Raw genomic sequence first — 22866 nt, forward strand, 5'->3', positions numbered from 1 at the left:
CTGTCAGTGTCTTCTCATGTAACGTGTTTCCCAAGCCCTTTTTTCACATTTACATGAACAAAGTGGAGCACAGGGAGAGAAACTTTTTAAAGTGTCTGCTCCCTGCTCTCCTTGGTTCCCCACCCTGCCTCCTGCTGCCCGTGTCATGTTTATAGGCGTGTTGGCTCGCTTCTCCTGTTAAGAGCCGGTCGTGTTCCCACTAAATACCTGCTATCTCCTCCAGCCCTGCCACCCTATTGCAAAGCGTGCATCCCCTGCTCCTGAGTAATGCTCCTACTCGTCCACCTCTGCTGGCAGGTGTGTCCCTCATAGGAAATGTATGCAGGCAAAAAAAAAAAAAAAAAGGGAGATTTTATTTTCCCTGCTAGGGCTGCAGGAATCAGAGTGTTATCCTGATGAAAGCTGCTGCCAGCCCGTGGGTTTGGAGGCTCAGCATCCGAGAGAGGACCCTGGCAGGTCCCTCACAGCCCCAAGCTGCTGTGCTCGTCCCGAGCCGAGCGGCTGGGAGCCTGGCCCCCGGCCAGCCCAGCTGGGCATTGCTGCCCGCTCGCTCGAGCTTCGTAAACATCGGGGCAGCCAAACTGCTGGAGGATCAAAGTTCAGGCTCCTTGGGAAAACAAACGCTTCGTGGGAGCAGGACGCCAGCCCGGGACAGATTGGCCGTGCCCCCACCGCGCGGGGCCAGCAGCTTGCCTGGTGCTGGGGCTGTGGGAAAGCCCTGGGAGCCAGGCTGCAGGGGAGGATGTGGTGGGATGGGGGTGCTGAGAGGGGAGGGAGGGTGCTGGGTTTGGCCCCCGAGCAGCAGTCAGAAGCACACAGACCTTCCCGTGCCTGCAGTTTGCATCTCCAAAATTTGCTTCCCACACCAAGATGCGGGCAGAGGAGCGGGGGGAAGTGTCCGCTGCGCAGCCCAAAGGCTTGCAGCTAAATTTACCCAGGGCTTGGGATGGAGCTGACGTGGCTGTAAAAGTTCCCAGATTTAGACTCCCGGGAGGCTGTGCCTTCAGAAAACGTGCTTGCAGGTCTGTGTGGGTGCACGGCCAAGGGCAGAGCTGGGGGCAGCGATGGGTCTGGTTGGAGGATTGCAGTCCCATCCCCAGCTCTCGTGTCTGCTCTCACTGGGCTCTTGCTCCTGCATCCTTGTTCTTCAACCAGTCCATGGGAGATTTTATTTTCTCCCTTTTCTCCATCTTTTTTACCTGTCTTCAGGCACAGAATGAAGTGTAACCTGGGCATGTGGCTGGCAGTGCTCCCCTTTGGGCTGAGCTAATGAGGTCTAATGGAGGTGTAGTCCTAAAGCTGGGGAAAAAACAAAACAAAAAAGAAAGATGCTTGGTGCCATTACTTACACCAAGAGTTCCTCCTGCCAAGCTGAACGCAGCAATCCCATACCCATGGTCCATCCCTTCATCATGCTAATGTGTATAAGCACCGTGCTCCGCAGGGGAGGCATGCAGCTGCCTCTGGAAAGAGTTTGGCAGCTCTGTCTCATTACATGAATTTTTGTGTACACACATCTATATGTGTATATTATATACTTTAATTTCTGAACAGCCACGGACCTGTTCGGAGGTGGGAGTGTGAGGAAGTCTGACCCTGTTTGAAGTTACAGAGAGGGTTTAATAAGGCTGAATATGATTACTGCAGCTGATTTTGACCAGGGTGCTGCTTCCTCTATAAAATGCTGTTTGATCTTTAAAGACCACAAAATGCTGCATGCTGCTAGGTATCGCTGCCTATGAAATCCTATGGATAAAAGCATCCCTTCCTTTGACCTGGCAGGCACGTGGGGAGCCAGCTGCTGCCTAAAAGGGGATTTTTTTGGTTTTCTGCACCCCATAAAGTAAAGGCTGCTTTCTTGTCTTGGGACTGGTGCTCAGCGCAAAACTCCCAGGGGAACTGTCTTTTTCCCCTTGGGTTGCCCTCTCCTCCCAGGCGGTTGCACAGTTATTTCTTGTGCACTGTCCTGCCTGAGAATAATAAAATAAATGTATTCTGGAGGGAAAATCATCATTTTTGAATCTGTCAATTGGAGGAGAAGGAGAGACAGCTACAGCTGATGCTGCAGGCAGGGGGTGAGCTCTTGTTTGCACTGGGCAGATGCCTCATCCTGAGGTTGTTGTGTTCCTGTATTTATGTGCACATCAGTGGGAATGAGCCCATCTTGTGCTCTCTGCCTTCTGGTGGTGTCCAAGACCATGCAAGGGTTGGATATGGATAGGCAATAAATAAAAAAGAGGTAGGGAGTGGGCCTGCAGGAGGTGCTGAGCCATGAGCCTACGCTGCGTACAGGGGATCAGGACACCATCCCCTCCCTGCTCTGCATGCAGGTGATGCTGCAGCCCTGGATGTGTTCCTGAAGCCTTTCCACCATTGGTCATCCCTGATAAATGAGGTTTCTTCAACTCTGTGGGGATTTGGGACACCTCAGATCTTGCTTGAGCACTAGCTGGGATGTAATGATGATGGGAATTAAGGAGGATATCTGATGATGGCCATTGCCCTGCTGCCTGCAGTACTTCTTCAGCTCCACTGCCCCCCTTGCACCTATTTCTTCCTTCCTGAAAGCAAGTGTCTGGACATAACTCTACCTGTGCTGAAAAACCTTGGCTTTAGTGTGTGATAATGGGGACGTACTGCTTCCCGTGTCCTGCAGCAATCTGTCCACACTGGGTCCGGGCAGCCTGCTGTCCTCCGGTAACGCTGAAACATTGTCCCTGGAAGGGGTCCTGTCTGCGCCATAAGTCACCAGCCAGAGCTGGTGCTGGATGTGGAGGCTGTCTGGGGATGAGCTGGAGGCGTGTGGAGATCATAGGGAAGTTGCTGAATGCACAAACACGGGGCTTTGGAGTGAGAATTTAGGGCTTTTCCTTTTGCCTAGACTTTCTGGAAGAGCCCAGGTTGGGTTATTGGGTTGGATGCCCAACCTGATGATGGTTGGACCTACAGGAGGGTAACCAGGAGCCTCCTCCACAGCATCCACGTACCTCTGCGTGGCCCTGGAAAGAGGAACAGAGCTGGTGCAGAGGGAGCTGTGTCTCGGTGCTGTGTTTTATGATTGTTACCTTGACGAATCATAATTACACTGTGGGGTTACGCTAATAATTATTTCTACAAAGCTGGATTTGCTTGCGTCTCTCTCCTTCCCCCCTTTCTCTCGCTGACCTCAAATTATCCTTAATGATGCCAAGTTGTCTGCTGCTGTGTGACTTCTCTGTGCGCTTTTGGGAAGGGGAAGCCCACGCTTTAAATGGGGAAAATATTGCCTTCATAAGTCTTTATTCAGCTGCACTTGCCTTTAATGCTCAGTTACCAATTCAATTTTATAACTTCCATATTGAGAGAATCAAGTCCTTCATGCCTCTGGTTATTAAATGCATGCGATAAGCGCCTTATGATGCTGTGAAAGATGGCTGATTTCTTTATGGCTTCCTCAACCCCGTGGGTAAAAGGGGCCAGAAACTCCTGCCGTGGTGTGCTCTGCCGCGGGGCATGGGACATGTGCCAGGTTGGTGGCACTGGTGGCGGGGGTTTCCCAGCCTCCGGGGCTTCCCATCGACTTCTGCAGCACCTCTGCCTGGAGCAGGCAGGGCTTAGTGGTCAAAGGTGTTAATAGAGGACTTCTCTTTATGAATTTGATGGCAGGGGGAAAATATTTGCATGGCTTGGCACTGGCGTGCCATGTGGTTTGTTTATAATGCTACGCATATCAGGTAATTGAAAACTAATTCTTCTGTCGGCATCACGAGGTATAATGTGCCTGGATGACAAACCAATTTTCCTGTGGCCCTAGCAGAGAGGAGTCAAACGCTCTGCTTGCCTTTCCAACAGCAGTGTGTGTTTCTCAGAGTCTGCCTGCTTGCTGGATTGTGATCCCACGTTCGCTGCCCAGCATCCCAACACGAGATGTGGCATTTGTGCAGCGTGGCTCAATCCCCTCATCTGCTTTGGCTGTGAGTGGAGCTGATGGCATCCTGACGAAAAGTCATCGTTCCTCAATCTGGGCTGGATATAGATTTGGGCAGCGCGTGTGTACACACGCTATATAATACTCGGTGCTTATCGAGTGCCTTTTTTAGCTATTGACCGCAGCGCTTGAAAAGCTGAGAGAGATTAGATAAATATTATCCTTGTCGTATGAGGAGAGTGAAGGGAGGCCAGCGACATTAAGTAGCCTTGAGCTAATCACTTGGCAAATTGGCGTAAGCTGCTCCTTTTCACCTCTGCCTCACGCATATGGGACAAAATGAGCCTGGTTGCATTTAAATCCCTGTGGATGATGTTTTCACTTCCCTCGTCGCGTTGGCCCTGAGCTGGAAGAGGAGCACGTGGGGCTGTGCAGGCTTGCTGCATGGTGACACCAGCCCCTGCTGTCAAACACCTCTGGGGGAGTGGTGGGAACTGCTGTTCTGTTCCCATGGGGATGCTGTGCATCGAGCATTGGTCTGACATCGGTGCTCTGCGAGGCTTTCATCGGGCATTAAAGGCTGTTCTTACACGGAGGCTGAGATACAAGGCAGGGTAGGCGTCCTAACGCCAGCTTGTGTCAGGCTAGCTCTGCATCTGGTGACTGATTGCCTAGGCAAAGAGCTGACTTTGTGATGAGAGGTTAATGTGATGCTGCGTTATGCCAGGAATGGGTTGTTACTATTTTTTTAAATTATTTTTATTTTTGGAGAAGGCACAGTGCAGCTCACCTGTTGTAGGTGACGAGCTGGGTAAAGAAGAAAAGGTGGGGGGACACGTTGCAAGAGGAGATAAGTGCTGAGGTTCCTTGGGGATGATGTTAGCTTCTGCTTTCATGAGGACACCAGCACAAAAGGCAAGAGCAGGCTCGTGGGCTTTGCTGCTGGCTCAGTGCTGGGGCTGTGGGAGCACAAAGCGGGCGAGGACGGCCAAGGGGAAATGCTGCAAAACCAAGAGCCTGTAATGCCAAGTGGGATGAAGGCACATGGAGACTTAAACAGGCTGGTGAAGAAAACAGCGCTGCTTTCCCTTACAGCCCGGTGCTTATTGCATAGGTCACCCAGAGTAAATGCCTGTCGTGTGCCGGGTCTGAAACCAAAAGCAAAACATCCTCGCCACCAGGATTGTCTGAGCAATATATCTGCATCATTTCTGGGACCTGAGTCAGTATCTCTTCAAGGCACTTGAGACAATTTGCCTTGCACTTCACTGCTCGGTACAGACGTGCTGCCTTAGGAGAGCTGACCTTGTGTAATTTATAAGTGATAGCTGGGTGGGTCTGGCTTTTGCTTGTAGAGGAAGGAGGAGTAAATGCCAGGAAAAGAAAAAAAAAGCTGCTTAAGCAAGGACTATTTTGACATAAGACAAAATGGATCTAAGATGCTTGCGAGTCTATTTTGGTAAGAAATGAGCAGAGCAGGGAAGTTGTGGTGCAGCATTTCAGGATGAGTTGGGAAGGCAAAAATTCAGCTACTACTGAACAGGACTTTGTTTGGTCTGTGAAAGGCAGTGCAAGGAGACCTGGGCTTGGCCAGGACCCACCAAACAGACATGAGGAATGAGAAGGAAGCGAGCACTTAAAATGAGCAGCCCTTTCACTCTCCTTTCAAGAAAATGAGCACTGTCATCTTCGTCAGTGATGTATTCCACATGGTCTCGATAATAAGGCTGGGAATTAGTCTAGGTGGATGTGTATATGGCGAGCAGTTCAGGATTTGGGGAGTAGGGTATTGTTCATGAAGCTATTGCATCTCGCAGAAGAGCAGCTTACCTTAGTAATAACCGGGGAATGTCACGGGGATGTGTGTTTAGAGGAGCCTGCAGGGAGGAGGGAGTAACCCTCTGCCTGTAATTCATACCTCCAAGCCTGACTGTGGAGAGCAGGGTAGGGCTGGGAGTTGATACATCTGTTTTTTTGGCCTGAACCTTGCACACGTGTTCCTGCCAGGTTAATGAACTGAGGCAGAGGAGAAGGGAAGGTCTCTGGTTTGGCCAGCAATTGGGAGGACATGATCTTTCTAGGGCACGCAAAAACCCTGGAAGGAAAAGAGGAGGAACTTGTTGAGAGGCTGAAGGACATGAAGAGGGACTTATGTCTTAGGAGAGGAGTTTCTTTAGTTGTTTTGCTTTTCTGTGCAACAGCTGCCAATTTTGCAATCACAGCTTGACTCCTTGAACTTTCAGAATAAGATGCATTTTTGTGTATTTTTTAAAGTGGATTCAGGCAAATCCAACCAGCACAAAGTTACGCTCCTTGCTCAGAAACAAAAAGGAACCAAAGAAAATGTTTTTTCAGGTGCATCTTCGGGGGGCCTGAGAACCAAAACTGGTTTGTCACTTCTAGGAGCTAGGAAGTGACTCCTGCTAAGTTCAAAAAACAGATAAAAAAGGAGAAGAGCTGTTTCTGGGGGCCCTTATGAAGGGAAGTGTCTGTGTAGCTAAAAGAACTCAAAGTCCCTTGTTGACCTGTGCACCTAATTCACTATGATGTTATTGCCCTTTATTGTGCTGTATGTTAAGCAGCTGCTGTGTTGTGGGACTATCCTGTATGTAAGTGTGTGTGCATTTATTTCCATGGTTGCTTCTTTCATCTCTGTGTTGTGTGTATGTTAAACAACACACCGAGGGGTGTATCTGGCTCGTGAAGCTCACAGGCTGATTTTGGGAGGCTGGAGCAAAAATCGTGGAGGTGTTTTAAACCTGGTGTAATGTCACTTCTGTAGGGGTTAACTGCCTGGGGAGCAGTGGCCATTCTGTCCCATGGGGGATAACACCAGTTTATGGCTCTCTTTTCCCACTCCATAGTTATTGTGCTCCATTTTGTGGACAGAAAGAGATTTAATTTTGAGTCTGGAGTTGGCCAAGATGTTGGTGCTTCTGTCAGATTTACAGCTTTGTCAATATCCCCACAACCTGAATGTTGAGTCCCCAGAAAATTCTGCCTGTGCACGTCACTGGGCACAGGCTCAGGTCTCGTCCTACCTCTTCTAAAATCGTGTATGTGGCTTTGAGTGTCAGGTCAAAAATAACCCTGCCTTTTTTAGCAAACACAATCAATAAAACAAGAGCCAAGCTGGCTGCTGCCTCCTCCCCAGCTGTGGTTGCTCCATAGCTCCTGGCTCGGGGCTGCTCCATCCCTGCCCAAAGGTCAGCGCTTGGATGCTGGAGCTCCAGCGTGCCCCAGTGGTAAACCCACGTCCTCCCCTTCCTGCCACTCTTCTTTTTCCTTGGAGGACACTCTCGTTTGGGTTGGAGAAACACTTTCAACCTGTGTGTGTAGCCTTGCCCAATGTGGCCAGGATATTTTGTGGCAAGTCCCCAGCAACCCAGACCTGCAACCTCGTGCCCCAGGACCTGAAATTGCAGAGCTGCCCTCTCTCTGGAGACTTTCAGTGAGCTGTCGAGTGACTTGAGTGATGCCTCCCAGTCTGTGCTTTGTTCTGCAAGAGCTTGCAAGGGCCTTTGGCAGGGAACATGAAACGGCTGTGATAATGTCCTGTTTCTCATTCTGTCTGGGACACAGGCGATCCGAGCTGGTGCACAGGTCACTGAGGATGAACCGTAACTTATGCTGTCACGCAGCAGCCAGCTGGGAGTTTGTGCTGTGTCCTTATGCTAATCGTTCTGGAGATGCAGACAGCCATGGACCATGTGGAAAGCAGAGGTGACTCTTGTGGGTCTCTGCTTTCCTTGAATGGTGACAGCAGAGGAGGAATATGCTCAGAATTTAGGTTTAGTCCAGACTTTTATTTATTTATTTTTCTTTAGCTGGGTATTATTTGGGGTATGGCTCAAATCGGTCTAGATACTGCTGTTTGTTCCTGTGCAAACATGTTTTTCAAGACATAATGAGTGCTGGAGGAGGAACATGTGGCCTCTGTGACTGCTCCAGAAGTGGCTGAAAGTCCCAGTTCCACTTAGTCACCCTCTGGACCACTGTATGTGATCCTGTAACCACAGGCGATGGCTCTCAGTGCATCACCCCCTCTCCGTCACTTGGAAATGTTTCTCCTCTTCACCTCTACCTGCTCCGCAGAAAGACTTTCTTGAAAATGTGTTTTCTGGTGTCTGAGTTTGGTCTGGGACAAAGCCTCAGCTGGCCTGGCTGATGAAAACCAAGCTTCTTCCCCACCCTGCAGCACTGTGGCTTATTAGCAGGGCCCGTGGCCATGCTGCAGCCATGCTCCTGTTCCCCTGATAACAGGGACCCCATTCTCTGGGGCTGCTGCTCTGTCACCTTTCCCCCAGCTCTAATACTTACTGAGTAATGATCCCTCAGTGACAGATCTATTTCTGTTTTCATTCTCCATAACATACCTGCCACAGCACCCCGGGCAATGGAGGAATTTATAATAAAGGCATGGTTTCCAAACTGACTCTGGTGCTCTCCTGCCAGCAGCACTTCCAGCCAGCAAAGACCAGGAGCCTCTTTGTCCACCCCAGTGACATAATGGATAAATAGGAGTGTTTTTCCTTTTTTTACCTTTTTTTTTTTTTGAGAGAGAGGTTTTTGTTTACTTTGACTAGTGTTGCATGAGCCACTTGGCTGTGGCATTATTTCACTGATGTGCACAGAGAGGGGCGATGACTCTGCCAGGGATGTGCAGGGGATTGTTTGCACCTCCTATGCTCGAAATTCTGGGTAAAACCATGTTGTTTTTTTTTTTTTTTTTTTTCACCCAAAGTGCTGGGAAAACAGAATAAAAGCAGAATGAGAAAACTGCTTATTTTGGCAGCATGATGCATACCACATATGTCTGGGGATATGGATGCTGAAGCCAGAGTGTGTCCAAGCCCCAGACCTTCTGTAAGTTAAAGGTTTTGGCTGAAGCAAGGTGGGAAGAGGTGTGGGGCACAGTGCTGTGCTGCCCTGCCTGGGTAGGGAGATGCTCTGATATGCCCTGGCTGAGCTTTTCCTCCTCTTTCACAGACACATAGAGAACTGGAAGAACTTGCAGACGCTGAACGCCGTAGACATGGAGCTGTACACGGGACTCCAGAGGCTGTGAGTATGGTTTGCATGATGGGGAGGAGAGCTGTGCTGCACAGCCCCTCATTTCCTAAGCAAACAGCTCCAGCCAGGAGCTGCAGCTTCCCTCCATCTCTGCACTGTGGTGTTTGGAGCCTGCTTAAGCTGCTGGCTCTGTGGTGTTTTTGCTGTGAGACTTCACAAAATGGAGATGAAGTGATTTTTTTTGGTCCTTGCTGGATCTGTGAGAAGGAAGATTGCTAGCTCCTGACAGCTCTGTCAACACACATCAGCCCTGACCTCCCTTCTCCCCCGCTGTTCTGGTGCTGGGCTTGTGCATTGTTCTGAGTCATTTCAGTCCCACAATGTGAATTTCCAGCTGTCTCCACCGATCCTTCAATGCTGGGCTGTTGGTTCCCATTTTGTATGGCTGTGGTCACGGTGGGGCTGCACAATAAGGGAATGGTGTCTCCCTGCACAGCCCCCCGGTGTCGGGAGAGCCTCTTCTTGCCCATCACGGGTGGGGAAACTGAGGTCTGTGAGACAGCAGTGGTTTGCTAGGTGCTTGGGAAGCCTGGGTATCCCCTTGTCTCTTAAATCCCCCTCCTGGATCTGGGAGCACCATGGGCTCCATTGGGTGCTGCTCCCTTGGGACGCACGGTGCTGCTCCGGATTAATCATGGGGTGCTAATAGGTTTTGTTGGAAGCTTATGTCCAGGGTGCCCACATGCAGGAGGAAAGGTGTTTATTTGTCAGCACTCAGTAACTGTACCTCATTAATCCATACACTTAACACACACCTTGCAGGCAGGCTGCCTGCTGCTCTCCTCTCACCTAAGAACCCCAAAACCAGCCACAATATTTTTGTCTGCAGCAGGTATTTGATAAATCCTGGTTCCTCAGAACAGGATGGGAAGAGGATCCCCCTCTGATGTCCACAACTCCTGAGCACTACGCTCACCTCTTCCTCCTGGGCTCCACGCAGAGGGGTTTTCCCTGGGGCTGGGTTTGCTGGGGGGGGGGAGCAGGCAGTGCTGTTGGTGGAGACTGGGAGCAGTGGGAGGTGCTGGGGGCTGCCCCAGCTTGTACTGGTGGAGCAGGGGGAAGGGAGTTGCCCAGCAGATGCTCAGTTATGTGGCCACCATGTCAGACAAAACTGCAAAGCCCAATTTCCTCTGCACTTGGCTGGGATGAGATGTGTGTCCCCAGAGGGCTCCCAGCACTGGGGCGCTGCCTCTGGCACTCACAGCGTGAGGCTTCAGAGCAGGCTTCAGCCTCGATTCCATTGCTGCTCTCTCAAATCTCTTTCCAGGACAATCAGGAACTCAGGACTACGAAATATCCAGCCCCGGGCCTTTGCGAAGAACCCTCACCTGCGCTACATGTGAGTGTGCTCTGCTCCCGTCCCTGTCCCCATCCCTGCTGCTCCTGCAGCGAGGCTGTGGCCACAACACCCCAAAGCAGCAGGAGGGAGGATGCTGGAGGGGACAGGGCTGGGAGGTAGCCTTTACATTGCCAACTCTGCCCCTAATTATTGGGTTTGTAAGCTGGCATCTGCCATGAGCATGGGATGGGGAGGTTTTGTGCCAAAGGGCAGGAGCAGTGTTTTTGTGGGGTGTTGCACAAGTGCCCAGCTCCTGGGGCACTGTTAGCCATCAGGTACGGTGTCCCAGGGAATTTGCTCAAGTTTGAAGCCCAAAGGCACTGATTTCTTCTCTGGTCATATATTTGCTTTTCCGAAGGTGATAAACAGACCCTGGATTTTGGGCAAGCATGGATGGTGCTTCCTGGGCTTAAAATACCTTGTCAAAGCAACCCTGTCCGAGATCAACCACTTCTTGGCTCTGATAAAGATTTTAAAAAAGAAAAGAAAAAAGTGGGGTGAAAAAGGGTTGGTGAGAAGCCCACAGCCTTGGGCGTGAGCTGATGGGCTGGATGAAGAGCATCTAAAAAGCATCTCCCTGCTTTTTAGAAACAGACATTAGTGGGGGAAAAATGGCAGCGTGTGGCTGCATGGGGTCACCAGCATGGGGTGTTACTGGTCAGGGGAGGTGGACACGACCTGCAGGGCCGGGTATGTTTGTCTTTTTGATGTCTGCTTGGAGGTGAAGTAAACTGAAAACCCCCCAAGCTTTTTTTTTTTTTTTTTTTTTTTTTTTTTTTGAAAAGCAGTTACAGTTGCTAAGTGACGGTAAAGTACTTGCTAAATAGGAGATCTGCAGTACCAAAGGGCATGAATGGTTAAGGGCATTGCAAACAAACATGGGGCCATTTTGAGTTTAAAAAGTGCATATTTCGTTATAATAAAACCTCCTTGACGCGGAACGCTGGGATTTTCCCCATTTCCATGCTTTATTATTTTGATTGCGGCATTTGTTTTGCATTTTCTGTTGATGTTTGTTACTGGGAAACGTTCTCTCTAAAATACATCTCGCAATTGATTTTTGGGGGATAGTTTGTCAATTGTGCTGTTGCTGTTTATGCATATAACAGACAAAAATGAATAACATTTGACTCCTGATGAAATTAGTTTGGTTATCATAGGAGATTAGAAAGATGTACACTCGTTTGGAGTCTGAACGTGTCGTTAAGTGTGTGCACATGCAACTGTTGCTGTTCTTTCAGCAAACGTTTGTTTTCGTCTTTTGATATTACTTTTGAGATGGGGGAAAAAAAAAGAAACATATCCATCTTGTGTCAGGAGCTGAGGTTGGTATGTTGTGATGAAATATGTGTTTGTTTACTGCTTGAGCCGTGTAAGATTGATCATGTTCTTAACATCTTTCTTTCCTTGCCTTTTGAAGCTCGAGGCAAGTAAGTGCATTATTGGGTTGGTGCTTGCCAGTGGGTTTTGATGCTGGTGCTGGCACTCGACAACGTGGTCCTGGTGTGTGAATATTTGCAAAGTGGCTGCTCCTGGTGGCGGGTGCTCAGTCTCTGGGGGTGGAGACCTGGGTCTTGCAGGGATTTTGGCTCCCTCGAGCCCTTTGGGGCATGGTGCTGGCTTCCTTTTCCTGGGGCTCTCCAACCCTGAGTCTATGGTGCCACCTGGGGCCCCCTGTGTGCCCATGGGACCATGCAAGCACATTGGGGCACCTCCTCGGCTGCCCTCCAGCTGCTGCTCAGCTTGGTGTCAGCTCGCTGAGGTCCTGGTGTTCTCTGCAACCACTGCACGCAGGTGCCAGGGATAAAAGGATTAATGGAAATGTCACCCTGCTGTATGTCTCAGGCTGCTTTAACTGGTGCAGTAGCTGAGAGGATCGAGGGATGCTGTTCCAGTCCCCTTATGGGGTGGTTGTCTGCTGGTGGCGGTGCTGGATGGGTTGTGGGATGCTGGGCTTGAGGCTTGTGGGGTTACTGCTGTGAGTGTTTGGAGGGGTGCAGGCGGAGTTGAGCCTATAGACTCCAAACGTGTCCAACAAACAACACAGAGGCTTTACTGTCAAAGTGGACCAGCACTGGGCTGGACCTTGTGGGGTGCTGCAAGCTGGGTCTGAACCACAGCAGGCATTTTTCCATACGAAGCTTTTGTACAAATGACAAGGACTCAGTAGCTGTTTCCCCCTATCCTTCCCCATCCTAGGTTGAATCCCAGGCTCCTGCTGAAGTGACTTTTTTTCCCAGTGCCTCTCATCAAGGCTTCCTCCCCTCAGATGGGCCAGATCTCTCTGCCTTCTCCCAGAAGCTTCTATTTCTGGTCCTTCCTCAGTGCACGCACTTGTCTTCAGACCCCAGCTGTGCAATCACAAGCAGATCACTTATCCCTGCTGTAATTGCAGAAGCTCGGGTTTGTGGGGGTTTAAAATAATGGTTCTGGATGAGGTTCAGTGTGTGTGTTTGTTTATTCCCCCTTCCCCATTGCAAAGTCAGGGGGGACCAGTGGAAAAACCATGAAGGGGTTTTCAGCATTCATCTGCCTAAGTGGTAGATTTCCACGTGCTCCCGAGTGCAGGCTGGTAGGGTTGTTCCTGACCTTTAAGGTTTGAAATCAGCTGTACAGATATAAGATGTAAGCTGAACAAATCGAATTGGTAGAGGAGCCAGAATTGGTGACAGGGAGCCAGAGGTGTATACACAGAAATAGCTTTGGATCCTTTTCCTTGAATGAGCAGCGCTAAGGCTTCACGGCTTGTCCAAACATTAGTGCTGTGAAACCGATCACTGTTAGACACAATTAATCCAAAATATAGCTGGGTTTTAATGTGGATTTACCTCTTCTGCTGGCACTTGGGCTGAGGCCATTGATTTCTTCTAGAACAAGCACTGCTTGGATGTTAAATGGGGTGGATGCGGATCTAATGTAAACTGAAGGTCATCCAGTTTACATCTGGATTTTTTTTTTTTCTGGGCTAAGTTGCATTGACAGGTTCCTGTTCCTATTTCTATGTAGCTTTGACAGTCTTTTGGCTAATATGGGAAGGGTCCTGGGGAACGCCATGCACTGGATGTGAGGACCTGCAGGTCTAGGTTGTGGAAAACCAAGTCCTCGTAGCCCAGATCAGTGTAAATTAGTGATAGTAGGCTGTGCAGAAGAGCGTAGGAGGTATTTAGTGATGACAGAAAGCCTCAGTCTTTGGCTTGAGATGTACAGGGAGGCTTTAGGATGATATAGTTCCTAAATTTGAGACATAAACAATCTAAATGCATACTTACTATGTCACTATATGCAGCACAGCTCATTAAGGAAAAAGTCCTACATACTCTTACTCTGCCTGTCCTCCTAGTAAGTAACACTGGAACAGTTTGGCCAATTTAATTCAACTTGTTTGCAGTGTCTGAGTGTCCCTGTGCCGGGAAAGAGGTCCTGAAGAGGCTGATCCCTTCTGAATGCTTTCCTGGGCAGCAGCACGCGAGGCCAGCCAGCCAGGAGGCACGGGCTTGTGTTTGCAGAGGGTAATTGTGTGCACCTTATTTATTTATTGTGGAGTAAAGAAAACAAATTAAGGCTGTGTAATTATAGAGACAGGCACACTTTTAAATAAAGCTTAAGTAGTCAGATTCTATTTAGGAAATTAATAATTGCCATTTCTGCTTGCATTTAGAAGCCCTTCTTAAGCTATCTTTGGAGGTTTATACATGCTCTAAATTGGTTTGTGGGCTGGCCAAGACACAGCTTCTGTCAAAGAGCACTCAGTGCTGCCTGCCAGAGCATGATGGCATTGAGGACAGAGCTTTCTCCTCCGGTCTTCACCCAAGCATCTTAAAAATGGAGTCCTCGAGTACAGCCAGAGTGGGCTTCGGGAGTATTTTGTGCAGGCTGCACTTGTTTTTGGAGTATCATGTGGTTAGATGGCCCTCTGATCTCCAGAAGTTTTCATCTGTGTCATACTGCTAGTGGTGTGTATGTGTGTATATTTATATATATATATATTTTTTTCCTTTGACAACCCTCTGCTGCTTTGAGGGTGGAGTTGGCCTTGGTGTCATGGCTGGGCTCCTGCAGCTGTGCAGCATCACATGGACCTGGTGCCCTGGTGGGAGAAGTAGTCTGGGGCTTTGACACAGGACTTCCCAGGGGTGTTCATGGTTTTAGGCTTTGAGAAAGAAACTGAGCTCTGTCCCCTGAAAATTGAGGTGGCTGAGGCGGCTCAGGGTTGGCAGGTTTCTCTGTATGTTCTTCAGTGCTGTTTTGGGACAGCACTTGAAGCCTTCCAGCAGCTGAGGCCCGCCTGCTTGCGAGGGCTGCAGGCAACAGATTTGCAAGGCTGGCAAGGTTCACCTTCCTAGCTCTGTGCGTCTGGGAGCTCGATCGAGATCTTACACTAAATAAAGAAATAAACAAAATATCAGACTTTGAATCATTGCAAGTATAGCACCGTTCCCTCTCAGTCATGGCTTGAGGGTCGTTTTCCGTGCTTTGTGTTTAATGATCTATTGCCTGCCTCTAAAAGAGCCACTCGTGGATAGGAGGCAGAGTTAAATTCTCTCTTTTTTACTCTCCTCCTGTAAACAACTCCACACCCTTGGCTGCTTGCAATCCATCGCTTGGTTCTGGATGTACGATTACCCTTTCTCTGTCTTCCTGATGACTTCTCCATGTTCTGTCCTTTCATCACTACGCTGCTCTCGTATTCATCTTGGCAGTCTCCTCCTAATCCAAACTGTCATGTGTTAATTGTTTATGATTTCCTTTCTGTACTCTTGAGCTACTGCAGTCTAACAAGGCCTGCGTATCAGCTGGGGCACAGTAAATGACTATATGTGAGCTCTTAGCTCTCTGGGAGTATGAAGTAAAATGTGTTTAACTAAACCAGCTCCTTGATAATTTATTGTGTTATATTTTGCGTTTGCAGAGGACTAAATAGGAAACATTTTTTTTTTTTTTCCCCATGACTGTAGGCAAAAAAAAAAAAAAAGTAATATGAGAAAAAATTAAATAGCCTTTCACTTCTGTTAGCTGAATGTTCCTTCGTTATTCCTTACCAAGCAGACAGTCTGGTTACCATCTGATTCCAACTTGCACTCTAAAGATGTTACTGCCCGAATGCCTTCCTGGAGCAAGCCTCCGTGCTGTGATTTACTTGGAGGCGTTTTCCCCCATGTCTCTCTACTTCTTCTATAAAATGATGGGCTCACTTATAGTGCAGTCACTAAAATAAACAGCAGCGTCTCCTCTGCTTCCATAAACTTTCCTGTCTGACTCCCTGCCTGCTCTGTACCCTGGATGAGCTCAGAGCTATGCTAATTGCCAGCGGTGGGTTTGATGGCGTGTTTATTCCCAGCTGTTACCGCAGGTGACTGATAAGCAGGTAACTGCAGCTCCTCATTTTCCTGCAGCAGCAGAGGCAGGTTCTGCGTTATATCAGGCATTCTATGCAACGCCAGAGGAGAGCCCAGATCCCTGCAGGACTGTGGCTTTCCTTCAGGCTGGGTTGAAATCGTTTGACCTGTGTTCGGAGGGCTGGGTATAGGATTTCTGACTGCAGGCTGCTTCAGTGAGCTGTGGACGAGGTTTATTGCATTATAATAGGAGGTGGAACAGTGAGTTTGTGTACTATACACTCTAATGGGACCTGAGAAAGAAACTTTCTAACTCAAGTACTGCGCATCCTTGGGTAGGATTTATCCTGCCTTGATTCTCCACCTGGAATAACAACATTTGCTTCCTCTACTTTTATTCAATCTGTTTGCAAGCCTAACACCTGGTATGCTTTCTAGTGATATCCAGCCTTGAATTGTGGGATGTGTTTGCAATGTAAGATGAGTTATAGTAATGCTATCACAAATATTTGTTGCCTGCTCAGATTCTTATGTTGTGCCCATCGCTCTAGTACCTGGGCTCTCAGGATATTACTCTGGCTTTGGCTCTCCTTCCTTCCTTTGAGATGTTGAAATGTTGTTTCTAGTTGTGTTGTGTGGCGGTGGCATTTATTTCCCTTTCTGAAGATTGACCAGTTGTCTTCTGGCAGATGTGTGAAAGGGGAAACTGCATTTCTGGAATGTTTCTGTTTTACCTTTCTTCCCTTTAAAAAGGCTGCAGATGATGTTGGGGATGTTCTGAAAGAGGTTGCCCAGATGTTTCTTGTTATGGGGATTTTCTCTGGTCTCTTTACAAGCCTTATTTCAGGTTTGGGGCAAAGTATTTCAGGATGGGGTAAAAAGTGAACTCTAAATGTACATTTTTTGGGGGGAGGTGCTCATTCTCTGTCACATAGTCCTTGTTGTGCAACAATAGCCTGACACGTCTTGTTGTGAGCTTCCCTTCAAAGAGATGCCAAAAATTCCTCTTGGATGCAATCCTGAGGCAGAGATGTAGTTGTTGTAGTTAAACCTCACCCCATCTCTTTTGATCTCTCAGAAGAGAAAACCAGCTGCACAGAATGAGCTGATCCCAGGTGACTTGGGAGTGACAATGACCAGATTTTGTTCCTGGGGTCCCTGCAGAATGGAGGTGCTCAAGAAACCTCCTCTGGCTGTTCCTTTTGCTTTCTCCCCAAATGCTGGGGCTCAGCTGATTAGATGTGGTATAAGATATGTCTTATTTGCCTGGGCCAATGTAAGAGTTACTGCACAGGGAGGAGGACTTTCTCCAGATAGGACCCGAGGGCATGGGAAGCTGCTGGGAGAAGGAGAGAACAGTCACAGCAGGATGAGTGAAAGCTGCATGACCACACAAACGATCTCACCTGGGATTTCTCTTTCCATGATACTGGTTTCCTAACAGGCTGATTGCAGGGATGACTTTCCATTTTTGATGTACAGGCAATAAGCACCAGGGCAGAAAAATAGAAACATTCAAATCATATGTTATTTGAGCAATAAGACACGACAGGGCATGAATGATGGGACATTAATTCATGATGGTGTGTGACTAGGCAAGAATTTAAATGTCATAAGTTAGGCAGTCGTGTGTTTTATTGGAATTATAAAACTTTATTAGAAAAACGTAGGGAGGGGGGAAGTTTCCCACCAGCCCCCCCCCCCTCCTTGTATTGGTGAAGGAATGAGCTGTGAATTATTGGGTGCGAGAGGCTGGGATGTTGATGAGGCCGCCTGTAGGATCGCGAGGTCTGTCTGCCAGGAGCTGGGGGTGACCGGAGGATGGAAGCTGGGGGGGACAGATCTGACCCTTGGGTTGAACAGGGAGTGTGTTGGATATCCTCTGCTGTGTGGGGAGCCGTGAGGCCATGTACCTGCACGGCCTCCCCGGGCAGCGTGCTCCGTGTGGCCTTGCTTCAGCACCACGGACAGGGCCAGCCTCGCCGCCCTCCGCTCCTCCAGCCTCCATCCCCGGCCTCCTGCCTTCCTACCCTGATCCTCCTGCTCATGGCTGAGCCTTGCTGCTTCAAGCCTCCAGCCCGTGTCTGGGCTTTTCTGCCTCTAACCGGGCCTTTCTGCCTCCCAGCCTCCAGCTTTTCAGGCCTCCCAGCTTCAGCCTCCTGGCTTCCCCGCCTCCCACTCAGCCCCAACCTGGCGCATGGCCTCTCTGCCTCCTCTTCCTTTTCCCTCGCATCCCCTCCCTCCCTTGCCAGCCCCAGGGCAGCGAGGGGAACAGTGGCAATGTAAAACAACCCGGTGTGAGTCCACTGAGGAGAGCCCAGCCTGGTTCCTTCACCAGTGCCACCCTTATCCTTCTGTCCCTCCCTCATGTGAAGCGAGGCTGCCGAGACGCCTGCTTGACAGATGCAATATAAACTTTCTGAACTGCAGTGGCTCCTGGCACCGGCGTTGTTCTGCAGCAGGAGTGGAATCATCCTGCAGCACCGCTACCCGGCAGCTGGCTGGGGCTGAGCTCACCCAGCCTCGCTGCAGCTCACAGGGCTTGGTTAAATGTTTGTTTTATCCAGTTGTGCCTGTTGATAATTGTGGGCAATTTGCTATCGCAGAATAATGAAGGAATGCCTGCTGCAGTCTGAAGCACTCTGTGCTTCGTGGTAATTATGTTTTTCATTTAAAAATACTGACAGTGACCAACATTTGTAGATAAAGGGTGGAGGAAAGGTATTTCTCTTTAAGTACAAGATGTGTTGAGAAGAACGTGAAAGATATTCTAGTGCGTTTTTTTTTTTTTTTTGACAGAGCTAATTGCCAAGGACAAAACATGTTTCTGCTTTTGGCACGGCTGAGTGAGCACTGTAATAAGTTTTGCTGGCTGCCTTTAGCCACCAACAGCCCCCTGCTGCCCTTTGCTAGGTGTGCCTGGAGCCACGACAAGGTGCATCACACCAAGGCTCAGGTGTAGCTGTCGGCAAGTCTCCGCTCAGCGCAATTCTCCCCTGTGTGTGCGCTCAGCAACTGCAAAAAAAGAGCATTTCTACCCCAAAACGCTACGTCCGTGCTCAGGTGTGCTCTCAGGCACCTGCTCCCCATGGATCCCCGGGGGGAAGCAGCAGCCTGGAGCGAGGCAGCTCTCTGCTCAGCGCTGTCTGTCTGCTAGGCTGAGGGTTTGGCTGATGGGGTGCAGCGAGAGCGTCTCAGCCTCACCTCCTGCTGCGACCAGGAGCCTCTGCACGGCACGGAGAGAGGCAGCTGCCAGATCTGCTGGCAGACAGCGTGGTCCCTGTGGAGGAGCGTGGTCCCCTTGGAGGATCGTGGTCCCCAGCCCTGCACCCTGTCCTCCCCCCATGAGCACAGCCCCGTTTCCCCAGCTCTGCGCCCTCGCAGAGTGCAGCCTCTGCTCCCAGGAGATGGGAGGACACGGGCACCTCGCCGCCCCCAGCAGGGAGGTGGGTGAATGCCGGGGGCTAATGGCAGCTCTCTTTTCATTAGCTGCTGTAAACACGGCTCTTTGGCAGCCGCCGCCTTTCCCGAGCCCAGGAAGACCATTTTTCCTTTTATCTATAATTTAGTGAAGTGTCAAGCCGCAGAAGTTTGAACGGTAATAAGCAGCAAAGGAAACTTATTTATTTGCTGTGAAGGTGGGTTTCGTTCCAAGGCTGTGGATTTTTTTTTCATGCTTCCCTTGCAAGAAATGTTGGCTGCTTGTGCAAAATCTTTGCAGGGTATTCGTGAGGCCTTCCCCGGGCAGCTCACTGCTGTGCCTCCTGCACAGCAGGCTTTGGGCCTCTCCAGCCCTTTTTCCATGCTGGATCCATGTGGCCAAGGGGTGAGGTATGGAAAAATGATGGAAAAAGGGGTCTGGAGAGAAGAGGGGGGTTTAATGGGAGAGGAAAATATGCCTGTATCAGTTCTATAGTAAGTAAATATAAAGGAGAAATGGGTTTGCTAGGAAATACTTGGGAAATGTGCTTGCAAATTAACCAGAACCTTCCTCTTCCCCTTCAGCCTGGCTTTGGAGGCAATATTAGAATCTTCCTAATTATTTTTCTTGGACAAGTTTTGCGATCCTGATGATATTAATTATTCTTAAAGGTCAACAGCTCTCACTTGAATCCCCTTCTGTTCTATCATGTAATCAGTTAATTAATTGGAAACCATTTAGCGGTGTCTGCCGAGAGCTTAGCCCGCCTTATGCCCTGTTGTTTTGCTGTTGCTGGGAGATATAGGTGTGTGATTGTATTAATTTTTGTACCCCTTCCTTTCTTCAGAGGATCTGAAGGGCCCTTGCTGCTGTCCCAGCCCCTCTCTGGGAAATGCCCGTTAAGGGTTTTCCATCCTGTGCCGTCTCCTTGTGCCGTGTCTCAGCGCAGCGGGGTGGTTTTTCTCTCCTGCAGCCGTCTGGTTTGCTCTGGGCCTGCTGGAAACTTGTGAGTAGGAGGCATTCCCCCGTCGCTTGCTGTTTCTGTCTTGAAGAAACACGCAACGTGAAGCAAGCAGGCAGGATAAACCCAGCCCCTTGCTGGAGCTGTTGGCTGGCAACCCTTTTTTCTCAATCAGTACGAATCTCCAATATTATTTCTGTGTGTCAAAGCAGGAGAGAAACCCACTGTAGAGTTATGTTCCAGGCCTAGGAGGACTATAGGCTGGGAGAAAAGAAGCAGGGTGGGGTCAGAGCATCCCTGAGGATATCTCGGTGGCAGGAGGACAGCCAGGGGGAAGGGTTGTTGCCTGTTGCATGCTAATTTTCTTTTCCTTGAGCGGGAGCCTGGCAGGTTTTGTGGCTGCTGCTGGACTCTGCCCTGCGGGGAAGCTGGCAGGCAGAGGGAAAGCGACTGCAGGGCTGACCTAGCTTTTAACCTTTCCTCGAGTCCTGGGAGAGCCCAGATGTCTGCGGAGAAGAGCAAGTGTAAACAGCACACAACAAATGTAGTTGGGAGGGCTGGATCCCTGCATCTGATCCGCCTCAGAGCATGGGGATGTTATTACCCACATCTGGTGGCTGCTCCCATCTGCACCGCGCGCTGAACCAAAACCGTGCGCAACAACGAGCTCCGAGGGATGGTGCCTCCAAACAAAGCTGAATGCAGCTGGGACATCCCTCTGACGAGATGACTTGGAGGGTGTGGAGGCATCACAGGGTCAGGGATGGCCTTTAAAGTGCTTAGTCTGGGCTGGAGGCAGCAGCAGGAGAGGGCTGGCGGTGCTGGCAGGGGCGGTGAGAGGCGAGGCAGATGTGCCGCGGAGCTGCGGCGGAGGCGTGGTGCCGCACGCCCTCGCCCTGCTCTGCTACTTCTGCTTTTTAATGCTATTGTTTAAAGAACAATGCAGAGGACCAGCCCCTCTCCACCTCCTTCGATCCTGTTTCAGTGACGTTCGGGGTTTGCAAATCACGGGCTTGTAAGCAGGAGGCGGGGAGGGACACGGGCTTGGGGTGGCAGGGTTTCTCCTTGCCTCCGTGACGAGGGTCTTCCACTCTCCTCTGACGCAGGAGGCTTTGAGCTTGGGAGACTGTTGCAAATTCTGGCTCTAGTCTTAGAATGAGATGTAATTTGGGGTGAATGAGATGATGTGATGGGATGCACCATGTGAGTTCAGGTGCCTCATGGAGTGTGGCACAGTGCCGTGGACTTCAGCAAGGAGGGAGTTGTGGTGTCTGAGCTCCCAAGGGAAGATTGAGCCTTGGAAGCTTTTTTACTCCTCTGTGTCTGGAGCCTGGGCAGTTCCTGCCCTGCCTATCCCCACTTTCTGGGTGTGCTTGGCATCGTCTGGCACTTCCACAGGCGCTGCCTCAGGTGTGTCCTGCTGGGGCTTGGCACTCAGCTGTCAGAGATCTCAATTAAGCCCAATGTCTGTAGAGCCTGATTTGTGGTGAGACCATACTTCCACTGCTTCTGGGACTTGCTGGGGTAATTTTAGCACATTCATTAAGAAAGGACAGTTTTTTGGTTTGTTTTTTTTTTTTTTTTTTTTTTTTTCCTTAATGAACAAAGCTGCTTACTACGCAGGGAAGGGAGGGAGAGTGATGGAGAGGGCAGGAGGGGCATGTGGCACTGCTTTTAGAGGTCACCGGAGTCGTCTGTCAGAGATGAGTAAGCCCCAGAATGACTCCAGTGTTTTGCTGTTTCAAACCCAGCTTCAGTGCCTTACTTGCTGCAGAGATGAAGCCTGGATGTAGCTACCCCTATACCTCCAGCTGCCAGCCTTGTCCTCTCCTGCAGCCACCAGTACTGAGCCAAATCCCCAGTGAGCTGTGAGATGACGGGAAGCACCCGCTGTGCTGGATAGGGTGTCCAGGGCACGGGAGGGACCAAAGCAGTCAGGTGCGGTGCCACTGGCACATCCCGTGCTGGGGAGGGCAGCTGAGGGGGTACTTTTCACCTCGAATGTGTGCCAGGCTGTTGCTTGAGTTCCTCCAACCCCAGCTGCTCCGCGCAGTGAATCCTGCAATCAGGACTTCCAGAGCAGCACTGTGTTATTAAAATACGTGGAAGACTTGTCCCATGCAGGAGAAAATGTGTCAGGTTGAAAATAAGGGCGAGTGGAGGAGGGACAGGCGAGGAGAGTCCCTCCCCAGCAGCGTTTCTGCCACTGCGTCGGGCTGAACCATATAATATAGCTTACAGTTTAATTACAGGGGCTCTTGCTTGTTGGTGTCATTAATGAGGCATCCGGCTTAATTTAGCTGAATAAAAATGGCTTTAATAGTGGGAACTCTTTTGGCAGCTGGGTAATTGAGGGAAAAGAAGAACACGCTGCTTCCACTTTCAGGAAAGTCCCCTTGCTCCGGGCTGTGTGGGTCCAGGTCCCTCTTTCATGCCCCTCCCTGCAGCTTTGAGACCTCCTCGGGAGGCAAAAAGCCCCCTGGCAGCTCTTTCTACACAGGCTGCCCTGGGGAAAGCAGTGTCTTGTGAGTGATGGAGAACACGTCCCACGGCAAAGCAGCAGCTTGACGGCGTTACGGGAGTGCTGATGGCAGCTCCGTCCCGAGGCACGCTCGTGCTTGCCGCCTTGAAATACGTGGGGAAGGCGTTTTGCTCCTCTCCCCCTGCGTCTCCTCGGCTCGTGATGTGCCAGATTTTATTACAGGTGGAGCTGATGCACAGCCTGTTAGAAAGGTTGTCTGGCACGCTCTGCTCCACGACTGCTTCCACTTCCCTGCAACTGCCAAATTTTAATTGCTCAGGCTGAAGTTTTCTGTGTTGGGTGTCTGC

General features: G+C 50.0%; 1 protein-coding gene across 3 annotated transcripts in view; it reads left to right on the forward strand.

The window, feature by feature from the left end:
• Window positions 1-22866, forward strand: part of NTRK3 (neurotrophic receptor tyrosine kinase 3) — a 191800-nt gene that overhangs the window by 17414 nt on the left and 151520 nt on the right. For all 3 annotated transcript variants that reach the window (XM_032195109.1, XM_032195110.1, XM_032195112.1), the window contains exons 2-3: window positions 8897-8971; window positions 10248-10319. In XM_032195109.1, the coding sequence (XP_032051000.1) occupies window positions 8897-8971; window positions 10248-10319 (147 nt within the window). The remainder of the gene's footprint in view (window positions 1-8896; window positions 8972-10247; window positions 10320-22866) is intronic.

Source organism: Aythya fuligula, chromosome 11 (genome assembly GCF_009819795.1).
Source record: "Aythya fuligula isolate bAytFul2 chromosome 11, bAytFul2.pri, whole genome shotgun sequence".
In the NCBI taxonomy this organism is placed as follows: domain Eukaryota; kingdom Metazoa; phylum Chordata; class Aves; order Anseriformes; family Anatidae; genus Aythya; species Aythya fuligula.